This window comes from Crotalus tigris, unplaced genomic scaffold (genome assembly GCF_016545835.1).
Source record: "Crotalus tigris isolate CLP2741 ecotype Arizona unplaced genomic scaffold, ASM1654583v1 scf7180000023718.2468807, whole genome shotgun sequence".
Classification (NCBI taxonomy): domain Eukaryota; kingdom Metazoa; phylum Chordata; class Lepidosauria; order Squamata; family Viperidae; genus Crotalus; species Crotalus tigris.
Window position 1 is genome coordinate 1,237,794 of NW_024100137.1, and position 20,051 is coordinate 1,257,844.

General features: G+C 41.2%; 1 protein-coding gene across 1 annotated transcript; it reads left to right on the top strand.

Annotated features, from left to right (window-relative positions):
- The first annotated feature begins 323 nt into the window (after positions 1–323).
- Positions 324–19,758, top strand: LOC120297891 (uricase-like). The gene is made up of 8 exons (XM_039321041.1): positions 324–578; positions 9,980–10,096; positions 10,349–10,427; positions 11,958–12,147; positions 15,054–15,177; positions 16,460–16,543; positions 17,137–17,217; positions 19,079–19,758. The coding sequence occupies exons 1-8, from the start codon at positions 324–326 to the stop codon at positions 19,220–19,222; spliced, it is 1,074 nt and encodes a 357-aa protein (XP_039176975.1). The 3' UTR covers positions 19,223–19,758.
- Positions 19,759–20,051: the final 293 nt, after the last annotated feature.

The following is a 20,051-nucleotide window of genomic DNA, read 5'->3' on the forward strand; positions in this document are numbered from 1 at the left end:
CTCTACCACAACAACCCTGTGGGCTGAAAGAGAGTGACTGGCTCAAAGTTACCCAGCCAGTTTTCATGCCTACCAAACTGTTGTTCTTTTAATTTTGCGTAGCTGCCCACAGTTTGGCAACCTAGAATTCAAAGAAAGAAAGAAAGAAAGAAGGTGGAAAAGGTGAGTTAATATGGCATAGTCCCATCTTTCTTACATTTCGTGTGTCCAAAATTTGAACATTCTTGGTAAAATAAGATGATTTTAAACATATATGGATACAAATTTGTTTGAACCAGCTTATTTCTCTGTTGTTTTAATGCTAAACTGAATGAACGGAAAAGATGAGTTTGTTTGTGCGTGTGTTTTCTTTATTGCAGTCTAAGAAATTAGAATATGTGAATTCTGAATATGGAAAGAACGCAGTGAGAATCCTGTACGTGAGACGGGAAGGCCAGGTACACTGCATTAAAGAACTGTCAATCTCTGTACACATCAGACTCAACACTATGAATGAATACTTGAATGCTGACAACTCCAGAGTCATCCCTACAGACACCATAAAGAATACAATTGAAGCACTGGCCAAGTGCAATGGGGTAGGTTGCAAAACCATTCATCTTGTCCTATAGCTAAAATTGGATTGCATTTCCTCTTTTTTGTCATTTGTAGACAAAGCAATAAACAAAAAGACAGGGTGCTATGTAGGAGAAAGTTTCTAAATTAGAAGCATTTTATGTTACCCTGCTTGGATTTTCTACAAAAACCCAACCCAAAAACCCTATATATATATCTAGAGAGAGAGAAAGAGAGAGAGAGAGAGAGAGAGAGGGAGGGAGGGAGGGAGGGAGGGAGGGAGGGAAAGAGAGAGAGGGGGGGAACGATAGAAGGAAGTGCAAGGAGAGTAACAAAGAAACATCTGGAACACAAATTGACTGGCCGGGACCAGTGACGCGGTCCAGGAGCTGGGTGCAAATGTCAGCCAAACCCATTTAAGTCATCATTGTTTACTGGCTTCTTAGCCCTGATGATGTTTGGAGTTCCCAAACGAAAGCTCGGCAGCTTTTAGTAAAGTATATTTTTATACCTATATCCTCCTGGTGGTTGCATTTTTATTTATACTATATATATATATATATATATATATATATATATATATATATATATATGTGTGTGTGTGTGTGTGTGTGTGTGTGTGTGTGTGTGTGTGTGTGTACACACACATACACATACATACACACACACATATATACATACATACATACATACATACATGTTCGTCTCTGTAGCCCAGGATTCCATTGTGTTCGCATCATCCTGTTTCCCAATCTCTCGTATCGCTCTGTTAACTCCCCTTTCTATTTTCTCTTCAACGGGGGTAATTTTAACATCCTCCCCGGAATTCGTGGCACCCACAAGTTGGTTGTTAACCCCTTCTCCTGAGGGGGCTGCCCCCTCACTGCTGTTTATACATTCGTCCATTACTTGGGGGTGTGCAACCCTCCTTAAAGGGAGGGAGGCGGGGTCCTTGCTATCATGATTTGCATCTCCTTGTACATTCCTACAGGGGTTCCTACTTTGTACATTCCCCGTAGGAATGTACAAGGAGATGCAAATCATCGGGAAACAGGATGATGCGAACACAATGGAATCCTGGGCTACAGAGACTAACAATGAGGATATAGTTGTGAAGGAAGATCGTAGTCAGAGAGATAGGGGGAGGAGAACGAAGACAGGGAATACTAAGAGGGAGGATGAGGAGAATAAACAACATAAACACAGACAGTGCACATTTAACTACGTAGAATTAAAGGGTCCCCCTGACTTACGGTTATACGAGGAAGGGAGGAGGAGTTGTGGTATCGGTACAAGCAAGGAAAGTGATGAAATTACAGCTTGCAATACAGAAACTACGATCAAAACGCAGGTAGATTGGCTGGGACCTATGACGAGGTCAACAAGCCGGGTGCAAAGAGCACCACATTTATAAATAGCTTCTCCCATCGACTGGATGCTACCCTGATGATGCTGGCAGATGCCAGCGAAAGCTTGGTTTTTATTCTATTAAAACTTTTTTATAGTTTTATAATTTCCTGGTGTTCGTATATTTTACTATTTAACATGAATCTACCCAGGAATCACCGTTTTGTTTTTAATATTCTTAAGAATATATATGTGTGTGTGTGTGTGTGTGTGTGTGTGTGTGTGTGTGTGTGTTTGTGTGTATTAAAAATAAAAGTAAAAATATGACTTTTGGGAATATCCATACTATTAAAACAGTGATCACCAAGAGAATGCTTTAAGAGAATAACATTTAATTAAACAACCAAGCTTTCGTCAAAATACATTTGACATTGTCAGGGTTAAAAGGCAAGTATAGGGAGTAGACTTATATACCGTTATCAAGCATCTCGTTATCAAGCATCTGCTTCCGGCTCTTAGAGCGCGTCATAGGCCCCAGCTGTTCAGAATGTAACCCAAGCATGTCTCCTTTAATACACATTCTTTTGTTCCTAGCTCGCATTCCCTCACATGCCACTTGATCGGTAGCTTCGGGATTAAGTGGATTCAGGACTAAGGTCTTCTCCCCTCCCCCATGTGCAGCTCCTCCATCATCCTGCATACGATCGCACCTCAGGGGTGAGGGTGGGGGGGTTTTGGATTTACTCCAGTATCCCCCTGAGTCCCTATACTTGCCTTTTAACCCTGATGATGTCAAATGTATTTTGACGAAAGCTTGATTGATTAATTAAATTTTATTCTCTTAAAGCATTCTCTTGGTGATCACTGTTTTAATTATATATATATATATATATATATATATATATATATATATATATATATATATATATATATATATAGGTTGCTAACAAAGAATAAAGAGAGAACTGGTATAGCTATTTCGAGTTCCGTTAACTCTCTTCAGCCAGACTTACTCTTCTGAGATTCGAACCTGGGCTTATCTGCATGTTAGGCAGTTGTTATAACCTCTAAGCCACAGGCTCTCTCCCACTCTGTTAGCTATCAGGAGAGAGACAGGGGGAGGAGATTTTTACCTTGAATGTACACCCTGTCAGCCCAAATATGGGAGAAACATATATATATGTTTTCTGAGGTTTTCGCGGGTGTTTGTATGTAGGTCTTTGGTGGTTCGGGTTTTCTCCCGCGTAAAATTGGAAGTGTCTTGGCGACGTTTCGACGAAGTCCCATTCGTCATCTTCAGGCTGGTGAACACATCTGAGCTTCATCTGTTCTCCAGCATGATTGGATGGAGAACCCACGGATGGGTTGTCTTAATCTATCTGCTCCAATTAGACTAAGTCTGAAATTTAGTACCGCCCCCTCTGTACCAACTGCACCCAGTTTTAGACTTAGTCTCTTTGCTCAAAGACGCATTTTTTCTTCGCTCCTGGAGCAGAAGACTGTGTATTCCTATTTTATTTCATCCCAACCTGTAGCCTAGCAGGCTGACAGGCTGACAAAACCTCCCTTTGGGGGGGGGGGAACTTTCCCTTTCTCCCTTTGAGAGCCTTTCAGCTTCACAATCAGCTTGAAAATTGGATTCCCAGAAGCAAGAGAAATCTCCTACCAGGGGCCGTTCCTCTGCATCAGAGGCTCCATTCTTCTAACCAGAGCCTGGAGGCCTTAGAGGCAGAGGTAAGCTTGCCAATTGACTGGGGGGCTCCGCAAGGGACGACGAGGCTCATCAGGCCTGGAGAGAGCCTTTTCTAGGTCCCTCGGCCTCAGCAGACTGCCCCAGCAGCAGGAGAAAGTTTTTGGCACCGATCCAATTTTCAGAGCCTGGAGGCCTTACTAGGCCTCAGCCTGCCTCAGCCTCTCTCAGCTCACCTAATTGTAATCCATTCGCTGCGTTAGGAGCCCAAGCGATTCCTCGGAACGAGGGCTCATTGCAGCTTAGGCCACAGGCCTCAAGGCCTTCTTCTTCTAATGGCCTTTTTTTTTGGGAATCCATTTGCTGCGTTAGGAGCCCAAGCGATTCCTCGGAACGAGGGCTCATTGCAGCTTAGGCCACAGGCCTCAAGGCCTTCTTCTTCTAATGGCCTTTTTTTTTGGGAATCCATTTGCTGCGTTAGGAGCCCAAGCGATTCCTCGGAACGAGGGCTCATTGCAGCTTAGGCCACAGGCCTCAAGGCCTTCTTCTAACTGCCGTTTTTTGGGCACGAACTCTGCGGCCGCCATTTTGAATTGACTCACGGTGGCCATTTTGTGTGTGACTGAGGCCCAGACTGCCTGGAGTTTCTCCTGAAGGCAGTGTTCATCACCGGTGGCAGAGGCTTCGAGACTACAGCATTGAACCGGGGAGGGCCTGTTCGCTCCCAAGGGACGCAGTGCCCATTAATTCCCTGCCCCCCCCTCATGGGCTGAATCATCTCTGCAGGCTCCCTTGGTGAGTTACAGCGCCGAGGGGGGGCATTTTGCCAAGGTTGAGCCCAGAGCAACTCATCATGGCAGAGAAAATCAGCGAGCCGGCCAAGAGGAAACGCCAAACAGAGGCAAGTGGAAAGAACACCACCAAGCGAGCCCGGCCAAGCAGGGAGCCACAGAGGGAGGAGGAGTCCCAAAGACTGAGAGCGGCCTCCCCAGATCTGACAGGCACGATGGGAAGGTCCATTTTTGAACCCCTTTCCTCACATTGTGCCTCAGCCCCAGGGGCCTGGTCTCCCCCCAGGGGAATTCCCTAATTAGATTTAACCACAAGAGGGACCCAGGGAGGGGCATAACCAACCAGGACACCCCAGGACCCAGGCCACGTTCACCCCCACTGCAGCAGGGCTTTGCCCTCCTGAGAACCAGGCCTTGAACCCGGACCTCCTTCAGTCCATGATAGCCCAGGCTGTGGCTCAGTTTATGGCCTCCAACACCCCACAGCCACCCCCCCAGGCCACGTATCATCCACAATCTCCAGATTTGATGGAGGATCCCTCATCGGATTTGGAATCTACAGGGGCTGAACAATCTGGCCTGATTTTGTTTGAGGACGAGGGCATCACTCCCTCTGACCCCACCCCTCCTGTCGGTCTCTTTGACCATTCATTCTTTAATTCCCTGCTACTCAGGGCCTGCACTACTGCAAACCTCCCCCAAGAACAGGAGACCCCACCTACAATGTCCAAGGGTCCCCACGCCATATACACCGAGCCCTCAGTCTCGCAGAACAATATTCCCTGCCCTCCCCTTTTTCTGAATATAGTTCAAGAACAATGGGAGAACTTAGGATCCTTCTTAAGCCCCGGTGCAGTAGAGGGAACATTATTCAATGTTGCCCGTTCTCTGGCCTCCCTATTGGAGATTCCTGAGATTGATGAGCCTTGAACTCATTGTTTCCCAATGCTAACATCCCTGGGGACATAAATGAGGCACTTAGGGCGGAGGATAAAAAGATTGACTCCGCATTGCGTAGTTCCCATCTGGCATCAGCCTGGGCAACAAAGGGGGCAACGTCCATGGCCTTCTTCGCCAGGGCTTCAGCCCTTGGGTTACGTGAGCTCCAGGACACAATCCCTCCGGACCAGCTCAGAGCTCACCAAAATCTGGGTAAGTTAGTGGCTACATCCCAGTACCTAGCCGACGCTTCTCTGCACATGGCTAGATACACTGCCAGACCATTGCTGCAGACATCTCAGCACGAAGGCTCCTTTGGCCTAGGAATTGGCGAGCAGACACCAAGACCAAGTGGTGTCTGGCCTCTAAACCTTACACAGGTGGACATCTCTTTGGTAAGGCACTAGAACCATACTTAAGTGAAGGTAAGGACAAACGTAAAACTCTGGTTAACTCATGTCACAGAGCAGTTACAGGAGGCTGCCTTTCAACCAGCTCCATCCTGGGACTGGGCCCAGGCATCCCTCTATTCCTTTCAGAGACAAGAACGACAGCAGGATCATTCAGCATGCAGAAGCAGACCACAGATCCAGGCCAAGCGGCCCCTTCAAGGCCGAGGGGCCATTCCTCTAAACGAGGCAAGTGATCTCACAGTCTCACTTCCCATAGGAAGCCAGTTGGCCCCTTATTCCAGCACTTGGACAGCCATCACTACAGATGCATGGGTGTTAGACACTGTCATGCAAGGTTTGAGACTAGAATTTTGTTCTCAACCACCTGACAAATTCTGCTCTTGCCCTATCCCAATGAGCAGGTCCAGGGTTGACTTTATGTCAGAGGCCATAGCTCATTTATTACAAATATGAGCAATTGAACCAGTACACAAGACCAAGAAGGACGAAGGTTTTACTCAAACCTCTTCATCATCCCTAAGACTTGGGGGGCTGGAGGGCAATCTTAGACTTGAAAGGTCTAAACCTTACTTGAGGTATAAGAAGTTTAAGATGCAACCACTTTAATCAGTCCTGGCCAGCATCAGGCAAGGTGACTTTCTTACCTCAATAGACCTAACTGAGACATGTTTCCTAACCACTGCAAATTCCTCAGATTCAGCTATGCCCACTACCAGTACAGAGCCCTACCATTTGGCCTCTCATCGACACCGAAGGTATTTACAAGGTACTGGCAGTGCTCGCAGCCCACCTTAGACAAATTCCAATCAGAATTCAATGCTATTTAGATGACATATTAATTCAGTCATCATCATTCCGAAATGCTCAGTCAGACCTCGTCCTAGCCATCAAGGTCTTTCAGGAGCACGGGTTTTCTGTTAATTTCCAGAAAAGTCATACAACAACCCGGCTCCTCCATTTGGGCGCTGTTATAGACACGGACAATTGTACGGTCTACCTATTTCAGGACCGAAGGAACTCTTATTCAGACTCTTGTATGTCGGATCCAAAGGGCCACAGTAGTCACATTGGCCTCCCTATCACAGCTACTGGGGAAGACGGTGTCCTGCGTGCAAATTGTGCCATGGGCACGCCTCCATGCCAGAGAATTACATGGCTTCTCCTTCCATTTCAGAGACTTGAACTCCCTTAAATGGTGGGACTCCCCGGCGCTGTCACGGGGAGCAGTATTAGAACCAGACAGGATTACCATTACCACAGATGCAAGCCTGTTTGGGTGGGGGGTACACCTCCACACGCACTGGGCTCAAGGTCGGTGGTCCAAACAGGCCCTAAAGAACAATATAAACTGGCTGGAACTCAGAGCCATACATATGGCCCTAAAGGGATTCACCAATATAGTACAGGGCCAACATGTCCTGATTTTAACCGACAACATTACAGCCAAGGCCCACGTCAACAGACAAGGGGGGACAAGGTCCAGGCCTCTCATGCAGGAGGCCAAATTGCTGGGGTCCTGGGCGGAACTGAATCTTGCCTCCATCAGGGCGGAGCACATATCCGGAGTGACCAACCAGCAGGCGGACTCACTGAGCTGAGCAACCATGGACCATTCTGAATGGCAGCTGGATCCAAAGGTGTTCAGAGAGATCGTGGACAGGTTTGGTTCCCCAACCTTAGACTTTTTGCCTCCCCCACCAACTCACAACTTCCCAGATTCCTTTCCGGGTTCCCACCTCCATCAGCAGAGGGAACAGATGCGCCACGATCAGGAAGATCCTTCGCGAACGAGCAGAGGTCCTCCTGGTTGCGCCGCATTGGCCGAGATGCTCTTGGTTGCCGACCTGATGGAGCTCTCCGCATCATTTCCATGGAGGATCCCAGCAAATCGCATCTCCCACATTCAGGGGGAACTACGCCATCCAGACCCTCAATGACTCCAGTTAACCGTCTGGCACTTGAGAGGCAGGCCTTAGGCTGAGACTCATATTCGTCAAGGGTCATAGCTATGATTCAGCAATCCAGGCGACCCTCGACGAATAGAATATACGATGCCACATGGAGAGACTCCTGTAATTGGTGTTCAGTTCGAAAAATTGACCTTTTGGCGGTTTCAATGCCAGTTATCTTGGAGTTCCTGAGGGATGGTCTAGACAAAGGGCTTTCCACAAGCACCATTCGCAGGCAGATAGCAACACTTGCCACAGTTATTTCCTGTGGCAATGAATCCTTAACACATTACCCTATGATATGCCCCTTCCTAAAAGGAGCTAACAATGTCAGATCATCAACTGTACATAGATACCCCTCGTGGGATCTTCATCAGGTTTATAGGCTCTTGTTTCGCACCCTTTGAACTATTGACACTGGTTTGTTTAAACAGTTATCGATGAAGGTGGAATTTCTTGTTGCTGTAACTTCAGCGAGAAGGATATCTGAACTGGCTACTCTTCAGTGAGGAAGGACCTGTGTACGTTCCATAAGGACAGGGTAACCCTTAGGCTAGGCCCCTCCTTCGTGCCTAAGGTCAAGTCCTTGTATCCTAGATCTCAGGAAATAGTTTTGCCGGACTTCTGTCCTAACCCATCTAATGACATAGAGGTTCAGTGGAACAAATTGGATGTGCGCAGGGCTTATATTGTTATATACAGAGAACCTCATCTTTCCACAGAACAGAGGCTCTGTTTGTGTCCCATCACTCTTCATCACTAGGTCAGAAGGTTTCTTCAACCACAATACCCAGGTGGATTAGAGTTTGTATTTCTCTGGCATACCAGTCTCAGTCACTGCAAGATCCCAGGCATATCACGGCCCATTCCACCGGGGCGCAGCTACTACAGCTGCCTGGTCTACTCAGGCCTCCGTAGAGGGAATTTGTAGAGCAGCAACATGGGCATCGCCCTCTTCCTTTGTCTGTCACTACAAGAGGGATATATATGCATCTTCTACGGCTTCATTTGGCCGCAAGGTTCTAGAACACGCATTAACGTTGGATGGGACCCAGGCCCAATCTAATTCCCCACCCTAGGGACACAGGGCTTTGGTATGTCCCATCCGTGGGTTCTCCATCCAATCATGCTGGAGAAAGGGGCGTTGTCTTACCTGAACGCCTTTTCTCAGCATGATGATGGAGAATCCACTCCCTCCCATTAGGTCAGTTGGCCTGGTTCCCATATTGTTCAGACGCGTCGGACTAAAGTCTGAGTATCGCCTTAGCCTAAAACTTGGGTGCAGTTGGTACAGAGGGGGCGGTACTAAATTTCAGACTTAGTCTAATTGGAGCAGATAGATTAAGACAACCCATCCGTGGATTCTCCATCATCATGCTGAGAAAAGGCGTTCAGGTAAGACAACGCCCCTTTCTGTTTGGTTGTGCTCAAATGAAGTATGTGTTCACCAGCCTGAAGATGACGAATGGGACTTCGTCGAAACGTCGCCAAGACACTTCCAACTTTACGCGGGAGAAAACCTGAACAACCAAAGATAGATAGATAGATAGATAGATAGATAGATAGATAGATAGATAGATAGATATGCAAGGCAAAAGAGATTGTAAAAAGTAAAACTGCAGTATAGCAGTTAAAAATGTCAAGGTGTAATCAATTAGACATCTGTCTGAAAAACTTCCTGCATATATATATATATATATATATATATATATATATATATATATATATATATATATTCTGAGGTTTTCGCGGGTGTTTGTATGTAGGTCTTTGGTTGTTCGGGTTTTCTCCCGAACTATATATATATATATAGTTGTCACCAGTATTTGTATGACAATACAAAATGTTCAGGTTTTGAATAATTCAAAATTTAGAGAGCAGCAGGATACAAGTAACAAATTATGAGATTCTGTCTTTTTTACAATACGAGATCTGTATAAAATTCAGATAAACAAAAAGGAATGCAATGAATTGAAGGAAAAACTGAAGATTTAAAGTAACCAAGCAGTTTTAGTTCTGTGAACTCAAGGTTCATTGCTCTTAAAAAAAAAATTCTATGTAAAATTTACTTTTATAAAAAAAAAAACTGCTAAGAATTTCAACAATAGCTTATAATAGCCAGTGGATGGTCAGCAGTTATAGTTTATATTTTGTGGATTTCATCATTTCTCAAGAGCAGCTTTGGGCTTCCCTAGCCAGCATGACAAATCTTTTATGATACGTGAGGTACAATATTAATTCTAAAGACTGATTTGAAAATGGAACCTGATCATATCTAACACCTTTTCTTTTCAGATCAGAACAATAGAGGAGTTTGGGCTGGATATCTGTGAGCACTTCATTAACACTTTCTGCCACGTGGTGTATTGCAATGCCTTTATCCATGAGGTTCCCTGGCAGCGCCTTGAAAAGGTATAACGAAGCTTACATTTGAGGCATATTGTAGACAGAGTACACAGTTCCCTGCACAAAGCTAGGGAAGGGTCAATGGCAGGGAAGAAATATGGCATATGATAAGGGCAGGGGGAAAGTTTCAGTAGGACAGTAGCTTGGCAAGGGAGCAGCTGTTCGTGGTGAGTCAGCTCTTTCATTTATTTTTAGGAATTCCAAGTGCACGGTCGAATGGTTTATTTGCAACTTCAATATGTCATCCTTAATTTCTAGGACAATATTCCCCATGTCCATGCTTTTCTCTACAGTTCTGAAGGAATTCGATTTTGTGAAGTGGAACAGACTCAGGACAGTAAGGAAATGATTTCAATTCCTTTAGTAGAAACATTAGGTTCATATTTGCCTGGGTAATCGTTCAGAAGCTTGTAAACAGGATAAATCCATTCGTGTTATTCCTGCAGACCAGATCTGAAATAAAAAAACAAAGCAAAGACTTGTACCCTTTTCTTGCATATATAAATTCTGTTCTCAGCAGTGAAATCTTCCCTCGATGACTTTGGCTGATCAACTTTCTCTCAACTCAATGTACCCCATAAGATTGATGGTCTGGGAAACAGTTGGAAGAGATATTGCAATGTATTCTGCCTTGAGATGGGAAACCAATCAAACCATCAATTATAACCCTGTATCTTTTTGTAAGATCTACAAGTCCTTTGGAAGCTGCCAGTAACATGCTATGGAATTTATCTTATATGATAAACTGAATACAGATAGTCCTCAACTTATGACTATAATTGAACCTGGAATTATGGTCCTACATCACAATGGTGGTTAAATGGGTCACCAAGTGACCGGATCCAATTTTACAATCCTTTTAGGAGGGGTTTTAAGTGAATCAATTTTATCCAATGGGCATTTTTTTTTTTTTTTTTTGCCAGAAGTAAAATTGACATCATGTGATTGTGGAATGCTGCAAATGGCTGTAATGGTGAGCCAGGTGACAAGCACTCGGAATACAATCAGGTGTCCATGGTGTGTGTGTGGTGGGGGGAGCAGCTGTAACTTCAAAATTGGTTGAAATAGCTTTTGGGAGATTTATTGTAACTTCGAATGATTGTTAAAAGTCATAAGTCAAGGACTGCCTGTATGCAACTTTGAAAGTGTAACGTTTGTAATCTTTTAAAATGCTATTTTAAACTATGAAATAATTTAGTTCTTAAAGATTAATCCCTCAGGATATTAATGAATAAATAAACATAAGTAAACATCTAAACTGCACCTGGACAACAGAATCCACAACAGGCTAGGGCTTCATTTGGTGACAATTACTCTGCAGTGCTAATATTTGAAATAAGATCCGAACTAAAAAAATTTGGATCAATCCAGATCATGTTGAATGATTTTAATAGTCTTCTTAATCCCTATAACTTTGTGTATTTACAATAAAGTTGGAGCCTCTAAGAAAAATGATGTTGCATTAACGGTATTTGTTTTGATCTACTAGGGCTCTTCTTTAAAAAAATGATGATCTGTTGAATCAAAGTAAAGGTGTCAGCTTCTATACAAATTAATCAAAATACGCCATGCTAAAAGTGACATGCAGATTTCTTTTTAAACTTATTTGGCCTTCAGGCATCCATTATTAGATTTAATAATCAAGATTATTATACGTTTTTAAAAGCTGAGTTCCCGAGAATGTTCAGTTTTTCACCCAGCCATAGAGAGGTGGAGTTCAATGCGTGCTTAATTGGAAAGAAATCTCATTGTGCTGGGCTGCAAATTGATTTGCAGATATCACGGCATCTTCAGGCAAAAACCTCGATATGTAACTGTAGGACATCAAGTCTTTTATTAAAATTAATTAATGCTGTTCCTCTCCTAGATCGTCCAATTGTTTTCTCTGGCATTAAGGACTTAAAACTTATGAAAACAACCCAGTCTGGATTTCAGGGCTTTCTTAAAGAAAGATACACCACACTTCCAGAAAGGATAGATAGAGTGTTGTCGGTGGAAACTCTCATCAAATGGTGCTACGGTGAATGCTTGGATGGCCTTGATTATGATGCCATCTGGTAAGTAAAATTTTCTGTATGGATTCTCCTATAAGCAGGGCTTTTTTTTTCATAGAACGCCTACAACGGAGTTCCGGCACCTTTTTTGGATGGAACCTTGTAGGATAGGCAAGACGGGTTGTATGATGTGTGTGAGTTCCAGCACCTTTTTTTTTTTTTTTTAAGGAAAAAAGCACTGCCTATAAGTAATGGGGCTTGACAATTCTTTACAGCGGAGGAGAGGGCTTACATAAAATAGGACTAAAACTAGCAACAAATAAGAAGGTCTCTTACTAAGGAAGTTGCGACAAAATTCCATACAGTTAGTCCTTGATTTACCACCGTTCATTTAGTAACCGTTCAAAGTTACGATGTAACTGAAAAACTGACTTATGACCTTTTTTCACACTTATGACCGTTGTAGCATCCCCAGGGCCACGTGATCAAAATTCAGACAATTGGCAACTGACTCATGCTTATGACAGTTGCTGTGTCCCAGGATCATGTGATCACTTTTTGCGAACTTCTGACAAAGAAAGTCAATGGGGAAGCCAAATTCACTTAACTGGGTTATTAATTTAACAACTGCAGTGAGTCACTGCAGCAAGAGTCACTGCAGCACTGTGGCAAGAAAGGTTGTAAAATGGGGCAAAATGCACTTAACCAATGTCTCGCTTAGCAACATAAATATTGGACTCAATTGTGCTCATAAGTCGAGGACTACCTGTATTTGAGGATCATTTTGACTGTCTTGTTTTTTCAAGCTTTTTATTTCTTGTGGTTTGACCCTGTTTCTTTTAAAATAACTTTATTAGATTTTTTTTACACTAAAAAGATTAAAAACTTACAGAAAGTAACAGTTATGAAAAAGAAAAAAATGAAGAACAAGGCCAAAGGTACATAAAGAAAGAAAAAGAAATATAAAGAAAGAAAAGCAAATATAAAAAAAAATATAAAGTCTTTCTTTAATGACAGTTATAAATATAAATTTAAATTAACCTTTTACTCTAAGGTCACATAACTTTCACTTTTTTCTACTTATTAAGTTTTCTAATCATCAAACCCATATATCATAATTTCATATACTTTTTCTATCTCAGGCAAAAAGTCCAAAAGGGCTTTCCAATCAGCATTAAAGTTAATCAATGTCTTTTCTCTGTTCAAAGTTGTCAATTTTGCCATTTGAAGAAGCTCTATCATCTTCCCCATTCATTCTTTCACTGTGGGTATCCTCACATCTTTCTGCCATTCTGCATATAAAAGCCTTGTGTTTGGCTCTAGACTAATCAAAGATTATTTTATTTAATTCATCATTAATGAATGAAGCATACAGTGTGCTTTTCCTCTATTGTTGTAAAAATAATTCCATGATTTTACTAGTTTTGACTGCATATAAATGTGCATTTCTTTTGATAATGCACACTTTCATTCAATGGGCTCAGCACCGAAAGATTACAGTTTGCACATTTTACTTCCGCTTTTGTTCCCAGACATTGCATTGATCATTCCCTTTTTCCCAACTCCATAGTAATTTTAGAATCTGTTGCTTTTATTCCCAATTCTTTTAAAGCAGGGGTGTCGAACTGCCGGCCCACAGGCTGGATGTGCCGAAACCGCGCCCATCCCATTGCTGGCAATGGAAAAAAAGTTGCGATACGTCGCGACATGTCACATGATGTTGCGAGTTTGACATCCCTATTTTAAAGTATTGCACTGTCTGTGATTTCTTCTGTGTAGATTAGATGAGGTTAAGATTATCCACTGTCCTAGAGTACTATATTGTTCTAAAATTGTTGGGTTTTTTTGTATTTTGATGGTTGTACTCATACTGTAAATATGCAAACTTTCTTTAAGGTAAATTATAACATGACCATAAGGCTAAGTCCTTCAACTCTCCACTAGTATGTGTCTGTCAACTATTATAATATGACCAATGAAAAATCTTTAAGAGAAACATTGTACGTTACTGACATCTGACTGTCATGTATATAAGATTACAAATTACAATCACCATTATAATCAACAACTTATATCAGTGGTGGCAAACCTATGGCACGGGTGCCAGAGGCGGCACTCAGAGCCCTCTCTGTGGGCACGCACACCATCGCTCCAGTCCTAGGCCTTCAGCTGGGTTTTATAAAACCTTTTTGCTTTAGGCCTCCACTACCATGTGTAAAAAAAAAAAAGGTTCAATCAATCAGTCAATTTCAACTTCTCGTGGGCAAAAAAAATATCTTGCAAAATTGGAATTGATTGATTGAACTTTTTAGTCCCACCCAGTCTGCCGTTACTACCATAGCCATGCCTACCCAATGGGCCACACACTCCCAATTGGCCACACCCAGCCAATGGGCCACACCCACCCGGCACCCGACGATGCATAAGTGGGTTTTGGGTTGCAGTTTGGGCACTCGGTCTCTAAAAGGTTTGCCATCACTGACTTATATGCTACCCAACTCCCAATGACTCCTATTTTTATACTCCTGTTTATTTTGGGTTCTTTGACTAATTTTCCATCAAGAATTTGCTCAGCTCCCTGATTATTTGGCTTCAAATAATGCCACAGTATCTGAAGGACAGGAAGACCTGGAGGAACATTGTCCAAGGGGGTCGCGATGGGTCGGACATGACTTCGCAACTAACAACAACAACAACAACATCTCAAACTTCCAAGACAGTCCTACTCATGGCTGAATGTGATTGTGTGGAATGTTTAAGTGTTGAGTGTTATATATATTGCCATCTCTTGATTTCCTCAGTGTGAAAATTACCCCAGTGTAAACATTACAGGCACAACACACAAAGTTGAGTGAAAGTGTCTAGTAAAAGACCAGTAATGCCCATATGTGTTGCTTTGCAAGTGTAGATTTTATCTGCTGCAGTTTGATTCTAAATGTTATATGGGTTTTTTTCCTCCGACTTTAAAGGAGAACTGCCCACGAAAGTGTCCTGGATGCTTTTGCTGGGCCACCAGAAACAGGCCATTACTCACCGTCTTACCAGAAAACAGTCAACTGTATTCAGACATACATTCTGGATAGAATCCCACAGGCCAGTAACTTTATTTCATTTGGGGCTTTCAGTGTGATATATGTTATTAGCATTTTCAGAAAATGGAGGCGTATTTCCAAAGAAAATGAGCCGAGGTGGCGCAGCAGTTAGAGTGCAGTACTGCAGGCCACTTTAGCTGACTGTGTTCAGCAGGTCAGCGGTTCAAATCACACCGGCTCAAGGTTGACTCAGCCTTCCATCCTTCCGGGGTAGGTAAAATGAGGACCCAGATTGTTGGGGGCAATGTAAATATATATATACATTGCTTACTGGTGTACACCACTTAGAGAGTGCTTGCACTTAAAGCGGTATATAAGTCTCATAAATAAAATAAATAAATAAATGCTGGCCATATTGTATTTAAGATGAATTCGATAAATTTGAGGCGCAGAGCCCATTCATTTTTTTAAATGATTCCCCCAATGGACAAAAGCAAAGATATTTCTCACCCTTCCTATTTCAGGGCCAAAGATCTTTTAGGTAAGTATGGTATACTTGTACCTGAAAGAAAGACCATTTCCCCCATCTACTTTATAAAGGAGGGAGGATCTTCATCTTAGATTGGCTGAAAATAAAGCATAATAGCAGAAGTTTTCTACCTAATCTTCTGTTTTGGTGAAATTGTCTTAAATTCAAGATCACTTTTCCTTTGGGTAAACACCATAAAATAAAGCCCACACCATTATAACTAAGAAATGACAAATATGGATGGTGTTGCCATGCAAATAAAGAACATTTTACTGTATGTATCCGTACTAATGCTACCTCAGTATGAAAATAGATTCTATCCACTGAAATGTTGGCAAGGTTAAAGTTAGATATATTGTCAATTCAATTTTACAAATGGAATTTCAGTCACTGAAAAGACCTTGCTGCCCTGTAACCGACAGCCTAAATTCTGAATAAAGGTTGCCTAGGGAAGGATATCTGAGGGCCAGTGTAGTATAATAGTCAAGGATGATGGACTAGATCAGTGGAAACCCAAGTTCAAGTCACCCTCAGCTGAAAACTCACTGTATGTCTATGGCTAGTCTCAGCTCAGCTCAGTTTCCAGGGTCTGGGGAATAAAATGAAGGGAGAACTCTTTGCAATCTTTCTTGAGCTCTGGAAGGAATGGCAGAATATAAATCTAAGTAAATACAATAAAATATTTCATATAATTCATGAAACTGTCAAACACAAAACTATAAATATCAGGAGTCAGTCTACTTTATTGAGTTTATCTGTTAAATCTGTACATATGTTTTCTTTATAAGTCATAATGGTATTTTTGTATTTTCAGATTGAAGAGATAGAAGTGATCCTGTCTAACATCCACTATTCGGTGACAAATTTAGAAAAACTGGGAATATCCAATGACAAAGAGGTGAGAATTACTTTTTCTTGGTTGTCCAAACAAGTTATTATTGTGGATTATACACTGGGAAGAGTGGGATCAATACAAATTTAATTGCATCTACTTTGGGTCACTTAGCCTTCAAAACAAAATGAACAAACATACAAAAAATGTTATCCAGACAATTAGACCTTTTTGACACCAAGAATTCCTGACATTGGAAGATGCTAATCATGGATATTATTTGAAAAGTGGGAGAATTCCTTCTTAAAGTCTAAATTTACAGGAGTAAACTGAACAATCTTGAAGCCAATGGAAGATTAGCCCAGATTATCTCCTGGTTCCATCTATTTGTTGAGGTTATTCCACTAGCTACCTGGTCTGACTAAATCTGAAAAATGATTATTATTCAATGAAGCACAACCCTGACATTTTTTATTAATAATCTAGCCCTTTCCAAATTACCAGAATCACCCAGGAGGTGAAATTAATGGTACAGACCAGTTAAATCCTTTATGTGACTACTGTAGGTGGGAAGAAATATAGTCTGTTTTCTCTTGTGATAATAATGAGTGTTTAAGTTAGAGACCAATCATTCACATGTATGCATCTTTCCTTTCCAGATTTTTACACCCCAGGAGACACCATTTGGTGCTTGTGCATCCACGCTGCGTAGGAAGGATTGTTCAAAAAATCTGCGTCAGGTGCCAATAGACTGCAAACCCCATTGCTCTATTGGGTGGAAATGTAGCCGTGAATTTTTCTGAAGACCCAGTTCTTTTCTGAGAATATCATCTTGCATAATACTGAAATCATACCAGCAGGCATTACTTATTCCATGCTTTTCTTCATGTTACCATAGAAAACCAGTCAGGGACAATTATTTCCAAGCAGAGTTTCAAGGAAATCATTAATTAATTTCTCTCTCTCTCTCTCTCTCTCCCTCCCTCCCTCCCCCCCCTCTCTCTCTCTCTCTCAAACTAACACCCAAATACAAAGCTCTCAGCACAACACACAGTAGTTGTATCCAGATTTAACCATGATTCAAAATAATTGTCAATTACAGTCCGTTCTAATATAATTAAGTCTGGATCCAATTTAGTAACATTGCAGGATTTCTATATAAATTAACTGGGGCTCATCAAGCAAACAGATGTACTATATGGGAAGTCCCAATAGGTACTTTCCAATCATTATTATTGAATTTATCTTCACTGATTTTGAAAAGATGAAGAAAACAATATGCTAAGATCCCATTTCTTTCCTGAACTGACTAGGACTGGAGACCTAAATTTCTCCTGCTCGTTTAATAAATTCTGTAAATTGAATTAGACCAACTTTGTTAAAAGAAGCAGAAGGCCTGCAATTTTACATACTGTAGATGTTATATAGTGTGTCAAAAGTTGAGAAAATGCCTACCTTAACTCTGCCAGTGAGTCTCTCTCTCACACACATACACTTTCCTCTCTGGATCCTTTAAGGCCTCTGGAGCCTCAGAAAATTATGTGAGAATGCTCACACAATTTTTGTATGCCTCAGAAGCTGTGAGAGAGCAAGTCGGGAGGTCTGGTGTATCACAAATGTGTGTCATAGGTTTGCCATCACTATCATAGCATAACTGTGACTGTTAATGGACTGACACTTAAGTAATACAAATATGATTTTCTTGCATTTTACTTTCATAACCAAACCTGGAAATCCAGGTGAGAAGATAAACAGCTATGCATTTATATAATCATACAACATACTCAAACTACCACCTAGCTGCACTCAGAATATATGGCTCCTGAACATTGACATTCAATTTGCTCCAAAAGATAAAATAAGCTGATTCCAAATTAATTTTTTTATAAAACATATATTAATTCAATTCAACAGAAGATTTCGGAAAATCTAACTCCAGATGAAAGGAGCCGGATGAGAAGAAAAAATATTTTTACAATATTAACCGCAAACCATCTGTTTTTAACAAGGCTTCTGGTATTTTATGAACGTAAATAAGATTCAATTTATTTATTTGCATCAAGTTTCCACACAACCAAATAGTCTTAAATGCATTGTAGGTAGACACCTATAAATTTGATACAGAAATTGTGGGTGGCAACCAGAACTTCTTTATCAAATCTGAAACTGATTGCGAAACTGACTATCCACAAAAACACTTTAGTAATTTGCCATGTCATTTAGAAACAATTTGTTCAAGTAGCCTTCCACAATTTGTGATCTGCAGATAGACAATAACCTATCCCCAGATTTACACTTCTGCAAGTTTATAAAATTACAGTCTAATATGCTCTTCTAGCCTCAAACCTAGAGGCTATTCAAGGAAATCTGTATCATTCATACTTGTATATTTGCAGCTTTCCTTGTCTTATACCACATTATTTTCAGAAAATAATAGATCAACAACAACAAATCTGAAATAAGCTTTTTTTAGTCTGCTTTCCCAAAACAAAATTTCTAGGAACTGTTTGTAAGCTGCCCAGAATTATCTTATCAGTGAGTAGGGCAGTGTATAAATTTAATAAATAAATAAAAATAATTAAAAACCCTTTTTTATTTTAGATTTCATCTTTTGTAGTAGGCTTGCTTGGAGAAAAGTTTTCGAGGATTTCAGTCTTTCAGAATGGGACATTTCATCACATGGAACATGGAACAAATTTATCTAAATGTTTTCATTTACTGTTCTTTTACTTTAATAAGGTATAAGTAATTTTCAAGTTTCTCTTGCCTTCTGTGGCCTGTTCTTTAGGGTTAAGCTTTCTAAACTGAAAAAAAATGAAAATGTCTCTAGCAAGGGGTAAAGAATTTCTAGGTGCCTCCTCTGTGACAGCTCTTTTCTTCGTTTACAAATCTCAAGAGAGCAGAGAAGGATATTTACCAATGCTTTTAACATCTGCTTTTTGTTGGGAAACATACACTAAAGTCTTATGAAATGGGAGAGCTTAATTAATGTGACCTATTGGAGAAAAAAAAAACATTGCTGGCCACTTTATAATTTGGGGACACACCCACTCTAAAAGAAAATCTACATATCACCATTAAAAAGTATGAAAACTGCCTTATCAACAAGGTTTTTAATAAGAAAGCCCAGAAAATTCTCCAAAATATGAGTTAATTAGTATCAACTAGTATCGGCTTTTCTGTTGTTCAAAATTTGACTGCATAATTTAATCTGTTTACTTTTTATTCTATCCTATCTTTCAACTAGAGAATTACTAGAATTAATATTATAATGTCTCAAATGTCTTGTTTCCTTACCATCAGTTTTTTGGTTCTAAGGTTTCTAACTTTCTAGTTCTTTTATGGGTGAATAAAGAGCAAAGACAAAAACAAGTTGAATCTGTTTATTCAATTAAATATGAAACTCTGCAGATATCAAAACATAAATATATAATTATTTAAGATTCTAGACCCATATAATTTCTTACTTATCTTGCAAAGGTGAAAGCAATGGAGTTGAGCTGATGAACTTATTATTTAGCATATAGCCTGCGGGCCGGATGCGTCATGTTGAAACCACGCCCACCCCAGCTCC